This window comes from Botryllus schlosseri, chromosome 13 (assembly GCF_051294905.1).
Source record: "Botryllus schlosseri isolate E-star chromosome 13, Bs_hap1, whole genome shotgun sequence".
Classification (NCBI taxonomy): domain Eukaryota; kingdom Metazoa; phylum Chordata; class Ascidiacea; order Stolidobranchia; family Styelidae; genus Botryllus; species Botryllus schlosseri.
This window is the reverse complement of record NC_137248.1, coordinates 11,911,046-11,935,762: the sequence shown is the minus strand read 5'-3', so window position 1 is coordinate 11,935,762 and position 24,717 is coordinate 11,911,046. Positions and strand designations below refer to the sequence as shown.

General features: G+C 39.6%; 1 protein-coding gene across 1 annotated transcript; it reads left to right on the top strand.

The window, feature by feature from the left end:
• Positions 1–1,310: 1,310 nt before the first annotated feature.
• Positions 1,311–19,119, top strand: LOC145454182 (uncharacterized). The gene is made up of 11 exons (XM_080332200.1): positions 1,311–1,548; positions 1,934–1,999; positions 2,063–2,167; positions 3,117–3,905; positions 4,504–4,620; positions 8,222–8,296; positions 9,208–9,427; positions 10,327–10,438; positions 11,818–12,465; positions 16,007–16,151; positions 18,339–19,119. Exons 1-11 carry the CDS (start codon positions 1,452–1,454, stop codon positions 18,863–18,865), a joined length of 2,901 nt encoding a protein of 966 aa, XP_080188326.1. The 5' UTR covers positions 1,311–1,451; the 3' UTR covers positions 18,866–19,119.
• The last annotated feature ends 5,598 nt before the right edge of the window (positions 19,120–24,717 follow it).

The following is a 24,717-nucleotide window of genomic DNA, read 5'->3' as shown; positions in this document are numbered from 1 at the left end:
TATACTCCTACCAGCGAGCTGATGCAATCACTGTAGTTTCGGTTGATTTGGTAATATCGCCGGCACATAACTCATGCTATCCATCCAGTAAATTCTGTGTGTATTTGAATTGAGATGGTCATCCGACAGTGTTCCAATAAACCAATGATGATGGTGATGATGTTCCGACGAGATCCGCATGCTAAGTCGAAATAAAAATAATTTTTACTGATTTTAGCACTAGTTTACCGGATGACCACCTGACATATCGATCTCGCCTTCCGACACATCCCACCTTTTTGTCACCTGGCCTTTTATATTATCTTCTTTTACTTTTCATTTGGTATACAATGTACAAGCCTCCTTTTAGACATCGCCTAGGCCAGAGGTGGGTGTCTGATTATAGCTTACTAACCTAGGTTAGCAACCTATAGTCTGACTTCGACATCTTCCAATCTCTCATTGTATCGCAGTCTTGTGGTATGGTTAAATTATGAATTGAATAAAGAATTGGACATCGGATTTCACGACTTATTATAAACTTCCGAATCTAACTTGAATAAGTGCGGCCCTCGTCGTCGCCAAATTTCCATGCACTACGCAAGAATAAAACAAAACCTTCCATCAAGGCGGAGGGGCTCCAATGTGTGAATCCGTCTGACTAGTACGACGGGTACGACAAGTCTTAATGCAATGGGTCTCATTGGGTAGGCTAAGCAACTATGCTTTGATTGAATGACTTCAGCAAGTTCTTTATGCCGCCCGCAACTCTGTTTTGGGGACAAGGATGAGTAGACTAAATCTCAAATTCATATTCTTGTCACGTACTCTGCGGTTGATAAATAATGAATAATGTTTATAGGCAAATTATAGCTTCATCGTCTCTATTTCATCACTTCTAATACGATGGAGATGAATAAGTGTACTGTCCCGTGTAGTGGCACGAGTTCAATCCAAACCTATTTTCCACCCCCGGGCAGTTACTTTGTTTGGCGTTCTCATTCCACGAGGTGGAGTTGCCGGTCTCACTCTTGTTGAGCTTGATGTTGATAACTTGATATCCAACTCAAACCAAAGAGTTTATGGGTCATTGCTCGCCGGCCTTGACTAGATACTTTTCTCGAAACAAGATTTGGCTGCATCTGCAATGAATTATCCTAAACGAGAATAACTATGAAATATATTTCATATGATTCGTTCGCATCACAACTTTTAATCCAGATGTAGTCGTCAGGACGCCCGTTGCTACTTGCCAGTGCCTTCACTGCGTGCATTGGGCGCATCTAGATGTCACCAGAGCGTAAAGGTGCGCTGCCAATCAAAACAACAGAACCAACGGGGGTTCATCGGAGCTGTAGGAGTAACGAAAGTATAAGTACATGTTTACCATTAACAGACGCATAGTTAAATTCATAGCAAGGTGTACAATGTAATAATACATTTGCAAGGCTATTTCCTACCAAGGTTGCAGAATGGCAGCCTTTAAAGACGTCAGCAGCCCAGACTTGGAGCACTTTAAAGGGGGAAAGTGGACTGATTGGTTAGAGGCTGTCCAGCCGTCTGAAGCAAGTGAGTTACTTATGTATTCACAGGTTATTCTTAATATATATTACATGAAAAATCCCGCTGCAAAATATTGCCGAGACCTACCATCCACACTGTGTAACAAGCTCGAAAATCTCACTTCCTTACGTGAAATCATTATAAAAGAATATGTTGGACCCTGCATTTCCTTATAATCGATGCAAATATTGTTGTGGCAATTGATTGAAAAAATATGCTTTTGAATGAACTATTTTATCTTCAGTGTCAGGTTGTAGGGTGACTGAAGGTAATGAGTAAAGTTTTGTAGGCGGACAGTATCACATAGCCTACCTATAGTCTTGCAGCCCGCTTGCAGGGGGCGATAGAGTTGTACACATATGTCTTTATCATTTTTATTCATCTGTTTCAGGCCAAATATCGATCCCTGACCATGCATCAAAACGTGATGTTGAAGTTGCTCGATTGCATAGAAATGGTACTTGATCAGTTGACCCAATGGCAGAAGTTGATAACTCTCATTTTTGCACCTTTTTCACAGATATGTCACTGTTCGGATATCGCCCGGCTAATGACAACTTTTACCTTGTTACATGTGAACACTGTGGGCATCTTGTAAAGCCACAATCATTAAGTATTCATTATGGTATGTATCGTTGAGTAATGCATAATCTAGATATTGTTTATAAAATATTGTAGTTTTCCCATTGGAATGTTATTCATTACTATGATATGTTGTAGTCAACTTAGAGATACGATTCCTTCGAATTGTTAGCTACACACCATATTGACCTAATGTCCCTGACATATAAGAACTGTAAAATATTATAAGACATGCATGTATAAAAGCGCCTATTCCGCCGTATTGAACTAGGTGTTATACAAAAGTATCCAAGACTTTTCAGTTGGAGTCAATTTTTCATCAGATTTTTGGTACATTTGGATTCATGAATAGCATTTAAAAAGCTAACTTACTAGAAAAGGCCGTTACTGGGTTGTGTGGCCAACCCAGAACCATCAGACACCTGATGACAGGTAGATCGCCGAGGTACCATAATCAAAATATTTTCTTACCAAGATCAGGTAAGTAGCATCAAGATGTCATTAGGATGTAGCGTCATCAACTACTATTTACTGGCTACTTGAAAATCGAAAAGCGCAGAATTCTTCATATTTGATTACGATTGCCTCTGACGAGTGTCAGCCGAAAATATTCAGGTTCATTTCAATATGAATATACTATTCAATTGAATATTGAAGTTCTATACCACCATGAAGCTCTTCAAAAGTAGAAGTATTGGCATCGTATCAAGTGTGTCACCTTTTCGTCGATGCTGGGAACAATCAGAGGTGTTCAGAGTAGCCATTGTTGGTAGCCTACTTGACCAGAAGCAGAAGTGATGTCCTATATTTCTCCTCGAGCACGAGGTAGAGTAGCGATTTCTAAGTAAGTATTCTAAGCGTAGTCTTACTGAAGAAATGAAAACAGAAGTAGTTTATAACCATACGCACTCGAGTAACTATGCAAATCTTGCGCGTGTACTTCAAGAAAGTAGAAATACTTCGTTACTGACCACCTCTTGAACGTGTTGCAGAGCGGAGACACGCCGATTTGAAAATCTCAAAACTGTCAATTCGCGGGAAATCTCAAGCGGAACCGACGAACCACAAATTATCTCACTCTCCACACCCTCGGCACTCGAAGACAACGAGCGACCGCGTCGCGGGCAAAACGCTACCCGTCATTGTAGACACAAAGAAGAAGAAACCAGATGATATCGCGCAGAAAGGCTCTCAAAGTAATGCCGGGGCAGTGAAAACCGTCGCGAATAGCCCAGCGCGCACTGTGAAGCCGCCTAGGACTGTTACTGATGAGCCAGACAGCTTGGAACGGACCAGGAAGCACCACGGCAAGCCGAGCGGTACGATACGTCCGCGGGACATTGTGGCGCCGCACGTAGCGAAGCACTTACAAAAGACACATCGGTCCTCAGAGCGTGACAGCGACTCAAAAACACGCAAGTCCGACCGGGACACCTCGTCCGGTAGTAAACTGCGCAAAAATCACGACGGTTATAACCATCACTTGCACAACACCGCGCGGCGCCCCTCAAAGCCGGACCCTGGCCAGTTATTGCCTGAAATTTTGAAAGCGGCAGTCTCGCCAAGCAAAGGGCACAAATTACCTCCAACTGTCCCGATCGTGGTGCTGAAAAAAGCGTCGTTGCCTCCTAGCATCGGGGTCAAAGCGGCGCATAAGCGGACACGGCCGCTCAGCGGCGGGTCGGACTCGTCGACAGCGTCGTCACGCGAAGGCGCCGCAGATAAAGTGGCGACGCCTCCTGCCAAAGTGAGGAAGAAGGAAAAGATATTGCCTTTGAAAGGTTGGGTGGTTTTTTTTATCCTTGTGGTGGCCTATTGACAGAGGTTTTCAAAGTGGTCAGCACTGCTACTGAAGTAAAAGTAATTTGTTGATTATCAATTATTTAGAAGTGTAGCCGTTTCCAAAATGTGTCAAAACTTCTTTCAGTAGAACTGGAAAAAAGTGTATGTAGGTCTCTGTAACTCATTACAGCAATCCTGTATTTAAGCTTATGTAGCCTATTAGGTATTGGATTTGCGTGCCTTGTAGCGTCTAATACAAAATCGCTGATGGCAATAGGGGAAATTTTTGAAAATATATTCAGTCATCGTGCTACCGGGGTTATGCAGGAACATGTCCCACAAGTACTTTCTTCTTCACAAAATCTAAAGTACAAAATTTGAGTTCGTTTGTCAAAAACAATTTAAGTAGAAGTGGAAGTAGGCAAAACCTACTTGGGTACTCTAAAGAACCTGAAGTTGAATGCCCCCTCCCTCTGGAGAGTACACTGATCGATCAATCAGCGCGGGTTCGGTCACCACAATATCTTCTGTGTGTGGGTCTATGGACTGTTGCATCATTTTCTATCATTGCGACGTAATTTCCATTCCGAATTTTAGATCGCGAGTACGATCCCAACAAGCATTGCGGAGTTTGGGTGAAGGACGATAACGCCCACTGCCGAAGGTCGCTGACCTGTAAAGTTCATCCGTTAAGCGCTAAAAGAACCGTCGCTGGTGAGTTAATTTTCTTTTCTAAAAAATATATTATATTTTCAATAATAGTCTATTACATTTTATAATAAAACCATGGGGCTTGCGGTGGGCAATTTCCCAGTACATATGTATTGTGAGACCTCACACCTGCATGAATAGTAGGGTTGTTCAGATTTGAAAAATTGTCAGGAAACTTCGATGCTTGTGACCCAAATGAAGGTTTAGTACATAAAAACACTTTTATGAGCAATTTTGGTCATCTTCGTCGTGATCTTCTATCCCCGAAAAACCCCCAAAGATCCACGGGGCAATTCTCCTTACTACTGGATATGCAATGTTGACCAAGTCACCGGTTTATAGCTTTTGTGACGTTATCAGTTGAAAACGGCTGTGTAGAGATTATATATTGAAATAAAATAGCCATGATTTCAAAATTGTACTTAAATGCAGTCCATAAAGGCCACATGCATAACGATTTCACTCTGCACAAACTGTCTATCATGCTCATGGGAATCATGCATCGGTTGCACCATTGATATCGGCTTGTTTTGGATCGTACATTGAAGAAGCGCCGTTGGGTTGCAATTCGTGAACAAATACTGATATTCTCAGCTAATTTTCAGCCATAAGTTATTATTCAAAGGTATGTAATGTCAGTAATAACTTTTCTCACCTTCAAATCATCTGTAAAATACCGAGTTATCTTATTTTATGGTAGACTGCAATTTAGTTGCAGAAGAAAGTCTGAAACCAGGCGGATATGGGTTTTGCGGACCAACCATGAACAAGATTCAGGTCTGTCCACTATTTGGTCTGATATTCTGGTCACTATTCGGAAGGATATTTATCTGAGTGTATTAGTCACTCCAAATCACCGACTCTAGATGAGGTTCTACTACACCCGCCATATCTGAAAGAAAATTGCCTCGAAACTACCACAACGCAGGACTGTGTCCTTCTAACTGTTGAAGAGGTTGACAACGTATGGAATATGACAAGAATATCTATAAGGCAAGCGCTGAACATTGTGTTGATGTATTGTTTCAGGCATTCTTCTTCAACTAAATTGCAGTCTACCATAAAATAAGATAACTCGGTATTTTACAGATGGTTTGAAGTTGAGAAAAGTATTACTGACATTACATACCTTTGAATAATACCTTATGGCTGAAAACTAGCTGAGAATATCAGTATTTGTTCACGAATTGCAACCCAACGGCGCTTCTTCAATGTACGATCCAAAACAAGACGATGTCAATGGTGCAACTGATACATGATTCCCATGAGCATGATAGACAGGTTGTGCAGAGTGAAATCGTTACGCATGTGGCCTTTATGGGACTGCAGTTAAGTACAATTTTGAAATCATGCCTATTTTATTTCAATATATAATCTCTACACAGCCGTTTTCAACTGATAACGTCACAAAAGCTATAAACCGGTGACGTGGTCAACATTGCATATCCAGTAGTAAGGAGAATTGCCCCGTGGATCTTTGGGGGGTTTTCGGGGATAGAAGATCACGACGAAGATGACCAAAATTGCTCATAAAAGTGTTTTTATGTACCAAACCGTCATTTGGGACACAAGCATCGAAGTTTCCTGACAATTTTTCAAATCTGAACAACCCTAATGAATAGTTCAGAAAGTAATCATAATCTGATTCATCACAAGCTCTCAAGCCCTAATCCGTTTTCATGCGATAAAGGCTGAAACTGTGTGTGAGTGAAACTGTGTAAAAATAGCAAGTTATCGAAGGAGTGTCATGATTTCATAAGTTAATAATCAAGTGAAGCAAATCAAATCTGTCGGAGAGATCAATCAGTCAGTTGAAAGCAAGTAACTTACCAACATTTGAAAAGTTGAAGGTGAAATGCTCTTAGGTCTACGGTAGCTTGAAAATCTGGTCGAGAAGTATTTAAAAGCTAGATCACTCAAGTAATCAACTAATGGTTAAAGGCGACCTACGTGGGTAGTCTTGCAAAGTAAAAGTACGTTGCCATTGGCGTCCCTATGGTGAGTACTAGTAAATATGGTCAGATCAGATGTCCCATTATTGTACTAGACAACAGACTGTCATATAATTTCTGATATATCTTGAAGGATTTTAAACTTACCTAATCTTCGTTTAATGTTGCTTATTAAGTGCAGTTAGTAAAGCTCTGTTCATGTAATGGTTGCCTTCCAATTATATAGTCGATATTGGAACCATCCAACAGACAGAATCATTACATATGTATCCTTATACTATTTTACGTTGAAAAATATCAATATTGTATCTTAAGAAAAGTGTTATGCAAATTGAAATCTCCAAGTCACATCGAAAGGCTGAAACCTGCTTGAACTCTTACTCCAATCTCTAATATTGATATTTGACATTTAACAAGAGATCAAAAACTCCTAAAATGCCAGTAATGAAGTAGGTGTTATCTAGTTATATGGCCAATATACAATATTACTTGAACGTGCGTACTATGTCACCTCTATTATGCAGACTGAATATCAAATATTTGAATCATTGTTTACAATAAAAGTCCAGTCACACCTTCATGATTTGAATGGTGCCTCGTATTGACAATTAGGCCGATGTCTAATTCATACATAATGTAAGGTTCAAGGTAATGGGATAATTATGAATTTATTTATTACTAAATGCTGTGGCGCTAGTGAAGTCAATTCTTTCATATTTGGAAGAACGACATCATGCCAAAGTTTTCATAAACACTTTAGACGGTATGCTGTGGTTTCGATATGGTAATGTGAGCTACCTGACTAGAGATCTCTTGATATGTTGTCAAATTCGAAATCAGATACGGCTATACGTTCATGGGAGTGTCACTACCCTACTAATCCAAACCAAACAGATCAATCAAGAAAGAAACGCTCGATAGTGTCAAATTTGTGTGAAGGGAAAGTGTTTCAACTGTTGCCACCCTTTAATTTTGGGTTTATGTACATTTGTTACGACACGCCAAGAAGCACATCTGCTTACATAACTTTTCATGTCACAAATTGTCTTTCTTTAGTTGCGGTAAATATGTGACTTGGAGCTATATTACTTTTCTGCTGGAAGTGTTTCAGAATTGACCGCAGTCAGTAGTTTCTGAGTCATAACACTTAATGCATGGTATTTTCGATGTGACCCCTCTTTGCAAGACTAGCATTTGATGGCGAAGACGCATCGTATAATGCGCTAGTGTCTCAAGCTTTTGTTGAAGACAACTCTTCACGCTTGGTCCCTGTTGCATTTCAAAGCGTCTTATGGATTTTTCAGACCTATTATTTTGAAACTGTTACTAGTACTTGGGCGGAATTTCTATGGGATCGTTTCAATTTGGCTTCAGTAATGCTATCAATTGCCTACACTTATTGTGATCGTACAAGTGAGATGAGATATGCAAATTGTATATGCAGTTCAAGTTGTTGTACCAACAATTAGTCAAACGATGACTCATCCATATGCATACCGGTGTGGAACATCGATTGGCCTTTGCTCTTCTAATATTATTAGTACCAAGATTTGGTAATTTGAATGTAGTGACCAAGAGTTTTGTCGACAGGGAGTTGTTCTCATTGACGGATGGTGTCAATTCTTTGTAGTTATTTTAATTCTTCTTTCCAGGCCGTATAAAAAGTTATGACGAGCTTGTCCAGGAGCACGGTCGCGAAAAACAACAAAGGTTAAAAGAGAAAGCATGTGAGTGGTTCGTGTGTTTCGGCCTTTCACAGATACACGAGAAGTATGTAATATAATACGCTACGTAGTATTAATTGTGATGATATCTGCACTTCTGCAGCGTAGGAAAATTAACGTTAAAATTGTCAAGGAATTAATTGACGAGTGTGTGTTTAGTAAGAATTCAACTGGTAATCAGCGTTGTGACTCGCGTAGAATTAGAAGTAAGACTGAATTTTTACTCAATTACAAGTCGAAGTAACAATTTTAATATCAAAAATACTTCAAGTTGTAAGTATGAAATGAATGTCTGAAAGCACTCAGGTAGTTGCAAAATCTAGGAACAGCATTTGTCATTACATGCCCAGCCTCGTAAAATGGAATATTTTTGTCATCTTTTCAAATCGGAATCTTAGGTCACACGTCGTCGCTGTGGAATCAAAGTAGCCTGCCTTCTGTCCTATTATATTTTTTTTCTATTTTAAATATTAGTAAATCGAGTTCTGTAAAATTTTCAGTTTTTTTTCAGTCAAATCTTGGCCATGGTTATGTTTGTCAGACTGTTTCAAAGTTAACCTTGGCCAAGAATTGGTCGAAAGAAAATGAGAACTTTACAAAACTAGATTTTCTTTAAATGTACAAAATGACGTAAGCTACTCTGATTCCTCTGACTATGCGAATGCATCAAGAATATGGGTAAGTAGATTACTCTCTATGTGAGAAAAATATGGGATTAGGGATTTTCAAAGGGGTGGAGGGTTATGTACCACTGACCACCTCTATTTACCTAATTTGGTCATGATAGGAATAGGCATTTGATCTGAACTTAGATTTGGATATATTGAATCCGCTTGTTACTTATTCTCGGGCAGCCCGTCATTATTGCACCATCATTACACGGCGTATCTTGATGATCCTATATTTTACTTCAGTATCAAAAGCTGCTTCGTCGCCAATGCCGCCGCCGCCGAGTCCATCCGTGCAATCAATTACATCACCCATGGTGCTATCGCCTGGCGAGTTTGCCGTGCCTTCGCCGGCCACCAAAGCAACGCCGCTCAGTCCACCTTGTACGCCTACAACGCTTCCAACCACACAACCTCACATTTCTAACGCTACGAAAGCCAAACCTTCCGTCAGTCTTTTTCCGAGGTAAGGTTATTGGATTATTGTTATGTAACCTGGAAATTTGTACAATTACGGATATTCGTCTTAGTAGGCTACTATTCTTACTGATAGAATTTTTGCTACCTTTTCCATTACTAGAGCAAATTTCATGAGAAATTTTACAGCTTTGGGTAAAGATTGTGGTTTTTGTATCGGATCTTATGGGACATTCTGTGTCGTGTACCATTCTATCGGTTAGCAAAGTAAACGTCTCTGACGTGGATATTTATAGTAGAAAAATATTGTCAATACTATTCATGAAGTATAATTGTGAAGTGAAGCATAATTGCTTGCTGCGTACAAAGTATTTTGCGCGTATACTATGCAATTTAAATGTTTGGAATTGATGATTTGTGAGGGGCACTATATAGTAAGCGTTTGACATAATGCAATTGCAATTCTAAATGAGGCAAAAACTGAATTTCAACATTGAAACATTTCGATCAAACGGAGTTTTGAGGAAGGCAATAACTAAGCAGTTTGCGGGATAGATATAATCACAGCATGTTTCGAGTCATAATTAGCTATCCACCTACAACCATGCTTGCCGTTTTTGAGATAGCAATGCCAATACCGTTTCCCTCCTCCGTACAATTCATATTTTGTGTAAATATTGTTGTAAAGATACAAATACAGACATTGTCATGACAATAGCCGAGACGTTGTGTTGCAATGTCATAGCAATTTTGCAACTTATGTACTCAGATGTCATTAAAGCTGACTTACAAAATGAACGTCTTTGTGATTCATTGAATACTTTGTCACATTCATCAATGCGTCGTGAATATTTCTTGTTGTAGCTCTGGAACAGATGACTCATGTCTTGCAACGAATGGAATTGGCTAGTTTTATAATTGCTTTATGTATTTCCTCTTTCTGTCTAGAATATTCGCGGCATGGCACGTGGATTGCTGGGACAGCGACGAGGTGGAAGACACCGCCGCCAGGACGCACGACTCTTGCCATTTCGTGCCAAGGCACCCGCAACCTTTAGTGGTAAATTATTTACATTCCGGCCGCGGTATTTTGTCTGGCAGTACGCTTCTATTTATCAATACGGTATCGAGCTTATCGTTAATCTTTTATCTGGTTTGCACCTATGTTAATTCGTGAACGCTGGCTCGGTACGCCTTGTGGTGTATCGTGGGAATTGTGTGAAATCTGAATACATTGTTAATTTGCATGTTGTTTTCCTATGTCGAGTTCTTTTTTATGAGTAATGCAGTCATTGACGCCGCTTGCGCGATCGTAGATGTCTTGTTGTTAGAGTCTAGTTGGGTACAAGTCGAAGTAGTACCTCTCTAGACAGGTCGGAATTGCTGTAGACAGGACTATAAAATGATCAGTTTATAGAGTACTGGAGAAGTAGTTTGAAATGATAGGTGATAGGTGACGGCAACTGCAGACATATCTTCGAAACAACTCATTTCAAAGACCAACTCACACCGACTGATCTTATCATGGATAGATGCAATTTGAAGCCACTGTTCCCCTGTAATGATCTCAAGTCCAAATCTGGTGATGGCCGAAATTTGTTGAAAAGTCGCATGAAAATTTGAAAATGATTACAAACTTCATGTCAAGTCCAAGTCTGACTTTGCAATATTCATAAATCCCAAAACGATATAAATTCATTCAAAATCATCAAATCAGCATTTTTTCCATGTTGAAATTGAAATCCGTGCTCATCTATGCTGCAAGTTGGTCATCAGTTATGTCGCAAAATATATTCGACTGTCATTTCTAAACTTGTCATCGACAAGACTGCCAAGTCTCTCTTTTTTCGTTTCCAAATCTGCTCCGGTATGAGATGATGCTGTTTGGGTAGCACTAGTGTTAATGAATTGCTTCACAATAAGTGGAATTGTTTCGTCACTAGAGGCCTGTGATTATTATATTGTATAATAGTATGACATTGTGACTTGAATAGAAATTTATATTTATATAGATAGATTCATCCAATGTTTTACTATCATCTCCTACATAGCTGTGACTCAAGACGATGTCATTTGAGTAGCACTAGTGGAAATTACCAGTGCAATCAAAATAAGCTGAATTACGTTGTTATTGGAAGCATGTGATTAGTGTTAATAATCAAGTATTAATAACAGTATGATATAGTGTTGTGACTTGAATGAAACCCTGATTGTTAACAGACCGAGTAAATCTTTTAAACTTGTATTTTACTAATATATGCTACAAAGCTCTGCTGAATCGCATTTTTAATTGTTGGCAACCTTATTTGGAATTCACCACGTAATTATGGCGCCACTAGTAATAGTTCTGTCATTTTCGTATGCAATTTTGTACATCCCGTTTTCACGTGGCAATAAAACCGGGGCAGTCATCTTACAATATTTTTTTGAAATTCACAGGTTTTAAACACGGAAGCCCGCAGGTCTGGTAATTGCCACGTGTCCTACAGCCGCAATCTGGAGCGGCAATTGGAAGCGATATCCACCAACCTTGACAAAATCTCCGTCAAACAGTCCAAGAAAAGCAAGCCCTTCTCGTTTACCCCCATCCCTGCCGGGACGCTTGTCACGAGTCGGGGCAGCGGTGACTCGAAGCAGAAATTACGCGGAAAACTTTCCAACCCGAACTCGAGAATAGCGGCTGCAAAAACGTACGACGACCATTCTCGGCCGGGGCAGAATTGTCAGAACCGCGCTGCACGCGGCCCGGGTAGCGACACCGGTAGGAATGTATCCGCGGTGCATATTAAACTACCGAAAACGGGTATCGCGCTGTCTCGCAAGCTATCAAACGCTGTGCCCGGTGTTAAGCACAATTTACCCACGAGCTTAGGCTTGAAACCCGGCGTTCGAACAGTGACGACTCATGTCGCTGGCCTGTTGAGGACTAATTCTGTCGGTGACTCGGCAGTTTTCGCCGCCCAAAACCCAAATTGCTCATCGCCTCTTGTGCTGATGAACAGCGACGCGGCGGCGTCTCCGGTGAACACGGTGTCCGCGCAAAATCTTTATCCCGGTACTGGGAATTCTGCTCAAGACGGAGTCAAGGTGAGTTTTTTTCACAGAAAAAAGCGCCGGTAGCTGTTTTACGTTAGTTGAGTATAAAACCTAGACAATTCTTCTTTTTAGGGGGTCCGCAAAACCTCTAAAGTTGTAGAATGATTGATAACTTAATTTGTATTTTTTTGTAATTAGAGAAAGCATAAGACACTTTCGCTTCATAATTGCTAAAACCGTACGACTCACATCATCAAAATGGTGGTCTGAGATGAAATATCCGACTGTGCAAAATCATTTTAATTGTCAAATTGCCGATAGCCGGCCAATGTAAACATATTCCAGCTTAGAGTTGTTTTGTTGGGGTTTGTGGAAAAATTAAATGTTGGAGACAACAAGGTCAAACAGGGTGACTTAGAAATGTTTGCAAAACATTTTGGATTTGGAGTTGTCAGTCTCAGCAAATTAGTAAACAATCGTTTGAAATAGACATTCCTGAATTTATTTTCTAATCTGTCCCAATGATGGAATTGAAAAATCACCACAAAATCCATTTTCTTCTGTGACATGCCCACTAAATGAATTCATGATGAGATGCTAGATAGAAATGACTATGCTGGACGTGATATGTTCATTAAAAACTCACAGCAAAAGCTGCCCTCGGAAGCATTTCCCGTTAATATTACACTCGCCACCACCAATCTTTGAGAAAATGGATTTTCGGCACTCGTTCATATCAAATCGAAGACGCGTATTTCCACGACAATAAATACAGCTGTAAAATTTGCTTCGAAATAACATAAGTCTACCAAATTTCTACATATAGTGTGGTGTTATTTGCAAGAAAAGTCATTTTGTGGCTGTTTATCACTAGCCTAAATTGATATTTGCAATTGACAAATGACGGTTGCACGATAATTGAGCTGATTTTGAACGAAAAGGGGTCCGTGTGGTCCAGAAGGGGTCCGCGAAGACAAAAAGGTTGAGAACCACTGATCTAGGATGTGTCATGTGTGCGTTCCTAAAATGCTTCGTAAAGCTACTTTCACTCTCCCAAGTGCTTTTCAAGCTTCAAAGTGCCCAGAAAATCAAAATTTCCACATGTAGCCTACTCAAGAAAAGAAGCGGATGAATTGATGCCTATTTCACTTATGTTTGTGTGGTTGTGTGGTTGTTCACAAATAAATTACTTGGATGCGTCTACCCAAACTGCTTTTGAAGCTACTTCGCCCCTCCCAAATAGTTTTGATGCGTGCCTAGAAAATCAGTATTTCCACATGTACTCAAGAAAAGAAGAGCGTCTTGGAGGTACAAAACTTAAATACACAATTGAATAGTATATTCGTATCGAAATGAACCCGCTTGTGCGAAAAATTATCGAGACGACAGGGGCCGTTCACACTTTCATTTGGACGCCTTGGAGTCGACTTTTATGAAAATGCACCAGCCAAGGCTGTGTCAACAGAAGGAGTTCGTGTACCATCTAAAAATAGTACATTGAACGCTCTCGTATTCGAAATTTCATGCTGGTGACGTCATATCTTGTGATACGATTGTTTCTATACCGGAGGTCTCAAACTCAAATGTGCTCGCGGGCCAGTTTTCCCGTTTTGACGACGCCGCGGGCCGCATCATTTGTAGGGGTATTCTATGTCTTTCCAAGTAGGCCTTATTTGGCGGGAATGAATTGTCCTATTGAAATTAAACCGATCCAGCAGACTATCAGTAAACACACATCGTCAAAATGTGATTTACTCTTGTATAAATTTAGGCCTGGCAAGAAAAGAATCATCACATTCATAACTATCTCAATAGAATTGTTGTTGTACTTGATATATATTAATTATAACATATAGACACCATATGGGCAGAAAAATGTATGATGCCATCATAAAAGCTATCGGGTTATAATTTTGGGGCTACTATGAATATTTTTAATTTAACAGATTGGTAATAGAGACTGATCTGATATCAAAACATTTTTAGGTTGAGCATTGTAATTCCAATCCCGGGTTCGGGTATACTTCTGATAAGTAGGCTATTAATCTCATGGCCAAATATGTTCAAATATAGGAGCAGAAACAAATATAAATATAATATAAATATATTGATGAATGTGTCCTAGTGATTGAAATGTCGGAACGCCGAACGGCCCATTGTTTTTACATCGTTGGAGCGTACCACTACGGTACTCGGTACCTGTAAGTGGCCTTAATAACATGGTTTAGCGACCATAGATGTAACTGACAGATTGCCAATGGTAATGGCAATAACTACATACTTGCTTAGTTATCGAAATACCAAGCAGCGACCTTCTGATCTATTACTATTCCCCTCATATGCGATTATAGTTTGTTGCATCTGTGGTTCTAACAAATTCACGGCATTTTGAGTCACCCCGAGTCCACTCGAGTCATTTTCATTTTGCCATCGAGTTAGCCCGAGTCTGAGTAATTCTAAGAAAGGTCGCGTCCAAGTCCAACTCGAAAATTTCAGTCACGAATCTTCTAAGGGTCAGGTTTCGTCATCATGAATTGGAAATGTGGCGAAATAGTGAATCTTCCACTGCATGGTAGCGTTTGCAATTGATGTGATAGTGAAGTTCGATGAATAGTTTCAGGCTTTCGGGGCAATTTAAGAGGGGATTTTGACCTTATAACCAGAAAAGATATATGTGACACTACAATATTTTCAAATTATTAAAAATCTAAAATGTCGTCGCGGGCCGCACAAAATGATCTGGCGGGCCGCATGCGGCCCGCGGGCCGCGTGTTTGAGACCTCTGTTCTATACGATGTTCTATCCAATTCTCTACTAGTTGCTGACGATTACCCCTGATGAGTGTCAGTCGAAAATATTCGGGTTCGTTTCAATATGAATATACTATTCAATTGTAGTCAACAAGAGAAGCAAGCCAATTGCTGTTTCTTGCACCATTGATCGTGTGGTTGTCGACAGATAAATCTCCTGAACTCATCTTACCAAACTACTTTTTAAACTATTTCCCCAATCCGAATACTTTTCAAACTTCCTCGTAGTTTTGCTGTGCTTAGGAAATCACTCGTTAAAAGAAGTACTTTATCAAGTAAATGCTCTATGTTTGGAGATATTGGCTCTTACTGATTTATAGAAAATATTGATTACCATGTATTCTTCACGTTTTGTTTGAAAATCGTCTTTTAATTGTGTTCTTCTTTTTCATTGTTTTTGATTCATCGTTAATTTATTGCTCTTGTATTCTATAGTTATGTTTTAGATGTGTAATATGGTAGATATTTGTTTTGTAACTATGTGAAAATTTGGGGTTCACCGCAGACTTACAGATTACCGTAAGGGTTCGATAAATTCCTGAAGGTTATGAGCCACTGATCTAGAAGGAGTTAGTTTCTTTAAGAATGTTTTATATGATTCATTGCATACACATCCTTGTAGATTGATGCATATTATCTGCGGACATAAAGCAGTCACTGATGTATGATAAAAACAACATGCGGGCTTATTTTTCGTTCTTTGTCACATCTCGAGTTTATTCTTGATGATGCGTTGTACATGTCGTCACGCCTCACTAACTATATTTGTAACTTGTTTACAGGATCAAAACCAACTGGTGGTGCAGTTACCTAACGGCTTGAAATCCCTGCCAGGGAACTTCCTTTTAAAGCAAGGCTCTCACAGTGTCACGCTTTCTGGAAATATTGGCGCGCTCACTGTCCCAAATGACGACGTAAACTTTATGGGTGAGAATTTTTCCAGAGCTATTTTTCTCGGCTGGCTGGTAAATTGGGCTGATCTTTCACAGATGTTCATTTCAATGCAGTTCGATACTCATGTCAATGTTCGAAATTTGTAACAGTTAACAATTTGAATCATATGACAGAGATAGAATGCTGTAGAAGCGACTCCTGTGTCGCAGGTGGTCGATAACGAAGCACTCTTTGAAACTTGAAAAACTTATTTTTAACATTTTTGATGTTGTCAAAGGTAAAGTAGTTAATCGGATAGATTTGTCAGGCTTTCATACGCGAAATCGGCATTACAACTGGACGATGTGAAGTAGAAATCAGTTCTAGGACCTGCTTACGAGTGGAATTGTAACAAGGGCGATTTTTTTCGACATGTGAAAAAGTCAAAGCTTTGTCAAAATTGTTAACAAAGTCAAATTTTTACCATTCTAGACGGCCCATTGTCTGCTCATTGTGAATCATAAACGCCTATTAATCATAAGCGAATTGGTTGTTATGATCAACGAACCGCAGTATCCTAACTGAAGCAAGACATTGGGCATTGGTTCTTATATCAAGAAGAGCATGATGAAAAATTGTGATGTAGAATAAAAACATTGTCAGAATGAAGCATCACAGTTTGTCACCAGCAGCGTACGCAAAACTTCAGTGTTGCCAGCCAACAACTGCTGCTGTTGAACATTCTTCTCCATTATTGGCAAGCTACTTAGTAAGAACAGACACTTTCTACCCGAGAATGTAGGAAAGTATCTTTCGTTGTAGGTTGTACTACAACAAATTTTAATTATTTCTACCATAATGCGTGACATAACCACTGGATTTGTTCATAGGGGCAGATTTCGCTAGTTTTTCATGTAGAAATTTGTCAGTTTTCAAGTCAAAAAAGTTTTTTCAAGCCAAACTATGTCGTAAGGACAGACGGTTCCTACCAGAAATGATGATCAGTAGTACAATTCTAACATTATGTGCAAAAACACCTAATTTACATATATGAGTGCAAAATTTTGTCAAAATTGAGTTTTTAAGGCCAAAAAAGTAAAAATTTTGGATTTTTTAGATCAAAATCTTTTTTTTTTCAATAAAAAAAATCGCCCTAGTCATGACGAATGAACAAAATAGCACTGTTTCTTGTTAGACGATTATATTTTCGAAGTTAATTAACTTCAGAAGTAGCCCAGACTAGCCCACGTCCGATTGGTTGAAGTTTGGTTAGTTTTTATTTCCAGGAAATTTCTGCTCCTACTTATAATTCAGTAGAAATTTTGGGCGTTATTTGTACTTGCATTGGGGTGCCTACGTCAACTATTTTGATCACCGGGTTTGGGCCCAGACTTGCAGTTCAGATACATTTGTTCAGTTCGGGCTCATACATATGCTCGGGTGCCGATGCTTGTTTCAATATAGCAACAAATAAGGCATTCATGTTGCCAAATTTATAACGCTCAAGCTTTTCGGGTGGAATGAATTTGGCAGTATGAAGATATTGTTTGTTGCTATGGAACATCTGTAGTGCCGTAAACCGGGACAACTTCGGACTTACGGGTAACTTTGAACACTGAGCAGTAAAACATTCGAATGGGTATTGATGGAAAAGGGTTGCCACTGGATTTCCAATTCTTTTTCACGAGGCAACAGTACCACAAGTAGTCTCAATAAAAGATGGATTCATTTTGTTACCAGATAAACTTGACTCAACATTGATAAATTAATAATTGAAAGTCCCAATTGGGGTAGAAATGAGTGGAAATTGAGATAAGGGATGAATCCGGGGGGTTAGGTAATAATCATGCGATAGGCCAGACGTATACTATTTTGTTTCATTTTCAGCCGCTGCTCTCGTCAACTCTTACCAAATAGGCATCATTTAAGAGGTTTCATCAACAATAGAGTGCAAAGACATACAAAAAAAACTACATCGTCCGAAGTTATCCCACATGCTGCGGTAGCTTCAGACACAGATAATTCAAAAAATATGGTACTTATTCATGACCGTGAAGATTTTGGACTAGTTAATTGTAATCTTTGCTACATAACCCCAGAAAAACACAAAACTTGCCTCCTTGCACTCTAGCAGTAAAGCGAAATTGTGAAGAATTGTCCAAAGTTACCCCTGTTTACGGTACTTCAAAAACCGTATTCGATGCTTTTTTCTAATTTTGATTATCGAATCGACTTTTTCAGGGAGCCAAGTTGCGAAAACGGCGAAAACTCTCCGCGGGAACAACAATTTTGTTGTGCAAAACGATACCAACAACAACACGCCGACCATTTGCAAACAGTCGAACGGGCCGACAATCTTACCGCAAGCATCCCAGTTAAATACGGGAACTGTGTTAACGCAAAATGACGTAAACTCACTTCACAACCAGCACGGCCAGCAGCAATTTATAAACGACCATTTAGCGGAAGCGCTAGCCAGTTTGGACTCGCAAAATCAGGATATTCTGGAAAGCAGCGTCGCCACCAACGATCTCATGAAGTTTCTGTCGACCGACGATTGCGATCAGTACTCGGGCAAAATCGATAAATGCGGCGCCGCGCAATTGCCGAGCTTACACGACATCGACCCTTCCATATTCGAACAAGTACTGGCTACCTCAAATCACCAGCCCATTTTGCAAAGCACGATGACCGTGGTCAACGTGTCTCACGCGACAGTCAACACGAATTTAACTGCGGACTCGGGTCGAAACTTTGCGAATAGATAACGCACGCTTGGGCGCGGGCGTGTTTTACCGGTGTTTTTATCGGAAGCTCTCTTCGGCGTTGCCGACTGCACTATTCTTTGTTCTCGTCGGTTATAGCTACTGAGTAACATGACCGCCCTTCTCTCACGGTGTCCTTAAAAGGGCCACTTTGCTCTACATAAGATGCGGTATCAAATGACTGTCGAAAATGTGTAAAAATTCTAGCGGTACCCACTATCTTCTGAAAACCTCTGCATTCAAACTGTGGCTTAAAAATTTCACGAGTGGTCCTAGTGCACTTGATCAATCTTTGTGGCATTGAGGTGATGCGCCATCGCTTCGTTAAACTTCACTAAACTTACGACACGCATTTCTTCACTGTTGCACGTTTTTAACGCAGTCGCAAGATGGCTAATTTCTGATAGCTGTCTTCCGATATTATTTGTCGTTAAGAAGCGTGTGTGATGCATGAGAGATTGATGAAGTGCGATAGGACCTTTCATGAAAATATTTTAGCTGTGGTTCGAATGCAGTAGCTTTCATATGAAAATGTCTGTGACACTTTCGACTTTGATTTGAGACGGCATTCTATTTAGAGCGCGGTGTCCCATTAACGCGTTCGCAGGCTGTTGTATAGCCTGTTTTTTCGGGTTTTATTCGTCTTTTAAGAAAAGTCGCGACTACGTGACTTGGCCTATTAGTAGTTTATTGCTATCCTCCGTTGACCAGCCAAAATTGTACACCTGCGGCGTAGTCAAGTTTAGTGTGTGCTGTTTTGTATGCGCGGGCCGCCAGACACTAAGATAGCTCTGTGGAATATCCCAACTGTTTTGATCTATTCTAATGGTTGAAAGGCATTTCCTTGTATTTTGTTGTGACATGGATGATTCGGGCTATTACCTCAATACGTGACCCTTCTTAACCTAAGGTCTGCGGAGTAGTTTTAAGGCGTTCTTGAAAGGCCAATGTTGAAACTGAAACTTTCAAAGTACATTGTCCTTATGTACGGGATATGTCCATATTTTCTATTCATAGCCAGATTTTGGCCTGTTTTCAGTGCTAATCACAGGTTGCAATAGCCACATTGACGATACAAACACTGATTCGTTGCAGTTGGTAATCAAGAGATGGGCAAAAGTTGTCCACCCGTTTTCTGTCTGGTCATCAGGTAACTTTTAAGGCATCAACTAGATCAGATGGCAATGAGGCCATGATTACAGACTTGGACAACTAGATAATTCTAGTTGTCTAATTTCACTAAATTAGAGCGAAATGCCAGTAATCTAATTCTAATCTAATTTGTGAAATGCTTCCGTGCTCTAATTCTAATTCTAATCTAATTTGTGAAATGTTGTTATGCTCTAATTCTAATTCTAATCTAATTTGTGAAATGTCCGTATTCTCTAATTCTAGTTCTAATCTAATTATTGTTTTCCTGAAAATGCCTCTTTGTCCGAGGCATATTGCACTAATGCAGTGAGTTAAAAAGAATATCCCTCTTGCGCAGGGAAATCCAGTGCCAAGCCGCCATCGCCTTACTTACACCGTGAAGTCCTAGTAGATATTATGACGAATATAGCCTGCTAGAGTAGCTTGTAGTCTGCGAACAACATTCTAGTTTCTAAAACTTTACTTTAGTACATCGCCATTCTGACTAACATGGGCGATGCCCACGGTTACCATAAAAGAAGTAATATTTTATTAAAGTATAGTAAAAATCGAGCCAAGCTTGGTGTACAGAAGTTAACCATTCTCATGTTTATGAGGATGCGCTGTTGTTGTTGTTTATTAAACAAAAATATGTGGCGCTTATCGCCTCACGGCCTTTTGCACCACGCACTGTTATTTGATGTGAACTGCATTTTGCTGTATTCATTTCCCATATACAATTTCATTCAATTTCCAAGTTTTTGCGAACTAAGTAGCTCTAATTCTAATTCTAATCTAATCTGGAAAAAGCTTAGTGGCTCTAATTCTAATTCTAATCTAATTTGAAAAAAGCTGTGTAGCTCTAATTCTAATTCTAATCTAATTTGGAAAAACTGTGCAGCTCTAATTCTAATTCTAATCTAGTTTGAAAAAAACTGTGGAGCTCTAATTCTAATTCTAATCTAATTCAGAAAAGCTGAAAATTTTCTAGTTGTCCAAGTCTGCATGATTAAGACCTTGCGAAAGTGATGACCTTTTCTATTGTCATCAGCTTCCCAAATTTAGTTGTTAGGGAGTCCAACCACCCAATTTAGGGGTCGATAAAAGCTTAAGAACCCTGCCCTAAACAATCAACTCAGCCTGTGATTGCACAATTGTACCAAATCATGCGGTTCGCCTGTACAAAACAGCACACCGATTCACAAATTGGGTTCGTATTTCTTTATTCATACACCAACCTGATCTCCTGTGAAAATACTCCGGCATCCGCTGGTAACTCATTATTTTTCTCTCATCAAATTGTAGAACGTGACAATCATGATTTATCGGATTGCTGTCTTATCATGTCAAGAAGCGTCGTGATAACCATTTCAGAATTCGCTTCCTTCTCTTTGCGGTTACTATGCACGTCCGAACAAAGTCGCGGTATTTGCGGCGAGTGTGTTTTAGCCTTTGAAACCGTATCGAAGTGTGCTTGGATCGGGCAATTGAGATCTGCACGTTTACCGCGGGAATCACGTGCCGCTAAAGTTCATGTATAACGCATCCTCGATTGAATTAGGTTTCTTTTATGCAATATTAGGTACTAGAGTCGACTTTCCGTCTTTTGGCGCGTCGGATTTCTTGTTCTTACTCTTCTGTGTTGTGCGTCTCTTCTGTGAATGCACACGTCCTTAGACGGAAAGACCGGGGGAGATTATTTCTCGGTGTCGCCGTGAATTGTGTCGATCACACTTTTTGCCTTCTATTTCGTGTGGATTTAATGATTTAACAGTCTCTCTCTCTTAAACGCATCCACACGTTGAAGTTTGAACTTGTGTACGACATGCGTGTTGCTTCCTTTGCCAATTTACGAACGACATGATCTCATGCATATTCTAATAATCTTTTTTCGAACGGTGTCATATGAAATATATTGCGTGTTTTATGATTCCCACTTCAACGGCTCTGGATAAGATGAATTAGCAGCAAATTGTGTCTTACGTTCAAGCAACTGTGATAACCCATATTTTCGTCTCGAAGGCCGTTAATAAAAAGTGAGTTGCGCTATTATTAGGTAAAATTGTGAAAATGAATGATGAGATTGTGCCTTCTGATCCGCAATTTGAATTGTAACTCTCATCAAGTACTTAACTAGATATAAAAAGCTCAAGTGTTACTGTGTCATGCCACAAAGCAACGTAATTTCGTGATCGTATTCATGAAATGTTTGCAACCGCACGGGAGATGTTTCACAGAAAATTATTCGAAGCATGTTTTCTGTACTGGTAGTGTCCTACGAGAGTATGTTCAAATGTGCGTCTCAGTTTTAGTTACTTCGGGAGTTTATCATGTGCGCCCAGAAACCTTTGTTGTTCGACGGCCCTTGACAATTATGTGACCAGTCAAGAGGCTTTGTTTTTTGTTTTTAACAAACCTGTCTCACTGGCGAGTGATTGAATCCAACTTCATTGTCGTTTTCTTTTGCTACTTCTAATTTAATAATGAAACTGTTTTGTACTTTTCATGTAACGCTAATATAGCAAAGTATTTTTATCGTCAATTTGGGTGTAAATAAATAATTTATACCATTGATGAACCTTTCTCCGCCCTGAACAAGGTGAGGTGCTTCTTGTCTTGTGATTTAGCTTCTAGATGCAAGTCAAGTCCGGCTAGGCTGCCAGTCAATAAATAGCCATCAGTGGGGTGAACTAATTAGTAACACACAGCCTTGGGAGATGTATCCTACTCCTTGATACATCCGTACTGTTCAGCTTTCATTAGATTCACCCTTTTTCATTAGAATTCTGTTTACGACAGTACCAACTGAACTATGTTATAGGGTTACAATATTTTGGAAATTTGAAGAGGACGCTTTTTCAAAATTTTCAGATTTGCAATACTGGAGTGAAATCCGAAAAAAAGTGGTAAATTTATCCCGACTTGATGGTTGGTTGTCTAGAAAAAGGTCATTTTTCTGACTCAAGTCTCGAAAAAACCCTCGGTCCGTTCCTTGGCCGCCGATTTCCTATATCTCAGTCCAATTTCCACATACATTTAAAGAGCTTCTTGGAGGTACAGAACTTCAATATACAATTAAATAGTATATTCATATTGAAATGAACCCGAATATTTTCGGCTGACACTCGTCAGGGGTAATCGTCAGCAACTAGTAGAGAATTGGAAAGAACATTGTATATCAACAATCGTATCACAAAATATGACGTCACCAGCATGAAATTTCGAATGAGAGAGCGTTCAATGTACTATTTTTAGGTGATACACGAACTCCTTTTGTTGACAGAGTTTTGGTTGGTGTATTTTGATAAAAGTTGATTCCAAGGCACACAAATGGAATTGTGAACGGCCTCGACCTACGATTCGGAATCGGTCGTCTCGATAATTATTCGCACAAATCGGATTATCCAACAGATGTTTGCCGATGGCAGAATTAATGGCTTTTGATCGATCAGCATCAATCTTGAGTGGATGAGTTAAGGGTGAGTTAAGGGTAAGCTCACCCTTAACTCATCCACTCAAGATTGATGCTGATCGATCAAAAGCCATTAATTCTGCCATCGGCAAACATCTGTTGGATAATCCGATTTGTGCGAATAATTATCGAGACGACCGATTCCGAATCGTAGGTCGAGGCCGTTCACAATTCCATTTGTGTGCCTTGGAATCAACTTTTATCAAAATACACCAACCAAAACTCTGTCAACAAAAGGAGTTCGTGTATCACCTAAAAATAGTACATTGAACGCTCTCTCATTCGAAATTTCATGCTGGTGACGTCATATTTTGTGATACGATTGTTGATATACAATGTTCTTTCCAATTCTCTACTAGTTGCTGACGATTACCCCTGACGAGTGTCAGCCGAAAATATTCGGGTTCATTTCAATATGAATATACTATTTAATTACATACATTTAACCAAAATTCTCAAAAAAAGAGGACGTATAGTAACCTCAATGTTACACATTCATGCCTTGCTACTGTAAAGCCTCTATAACAAAAGCACACATTTTTTCAAGTTTATCCATAGATTATTGTAACAGAAGATACACACAGCAAGGTTTGCAAACACGTATCGGTATGACAACATATCATATTGACTGTAATTTCAACATGGTCCAACCATTATATATATATATATATATATATTTTGCTGCTCAGGCAGTGGTAATGACTGCCATCCCATTGGTTATATCAAGTATATTGACATTCATTATAGATAATATCAAATATATAGGCTATCATAAATGTGCTTAGGATAGCTCATATTATAGCAAATATTGATTCCAGTAGGTAGCCTTTTCTCATGCGAGCGCAAGGTAATGGCTCAGTACTAAGAAAGTTTCATGGAGCCAAATATTTAAATGCCGTATATCATTTAAAGTGCCTGGTATGGTGCAATTATTGGCTACAAATCTTGCCGCAGTGAAAGATGTAAATGAGCCATTTCATATGGTAATAGCCATGTAGCAATACCAGTTATCAGAATTGACAGGCTTTTAGAGACCCATGTCTGTAAATCTGAATCTTGAAATCTTCATCACAGTAAATACCGTAGGATAGTAATGTGGGATGAAACACTCCGCCTTGGTGCCTCACGTTTCTCTAAACAGTTGTGGTTTGCACTGATACCTCAGTTATCCCAAGTGAACACCATGACCATTCGGCAGTGCTACAGTAGGTACGTAAAATCACATATTTTGGAGACGATAACCTGTTATCAA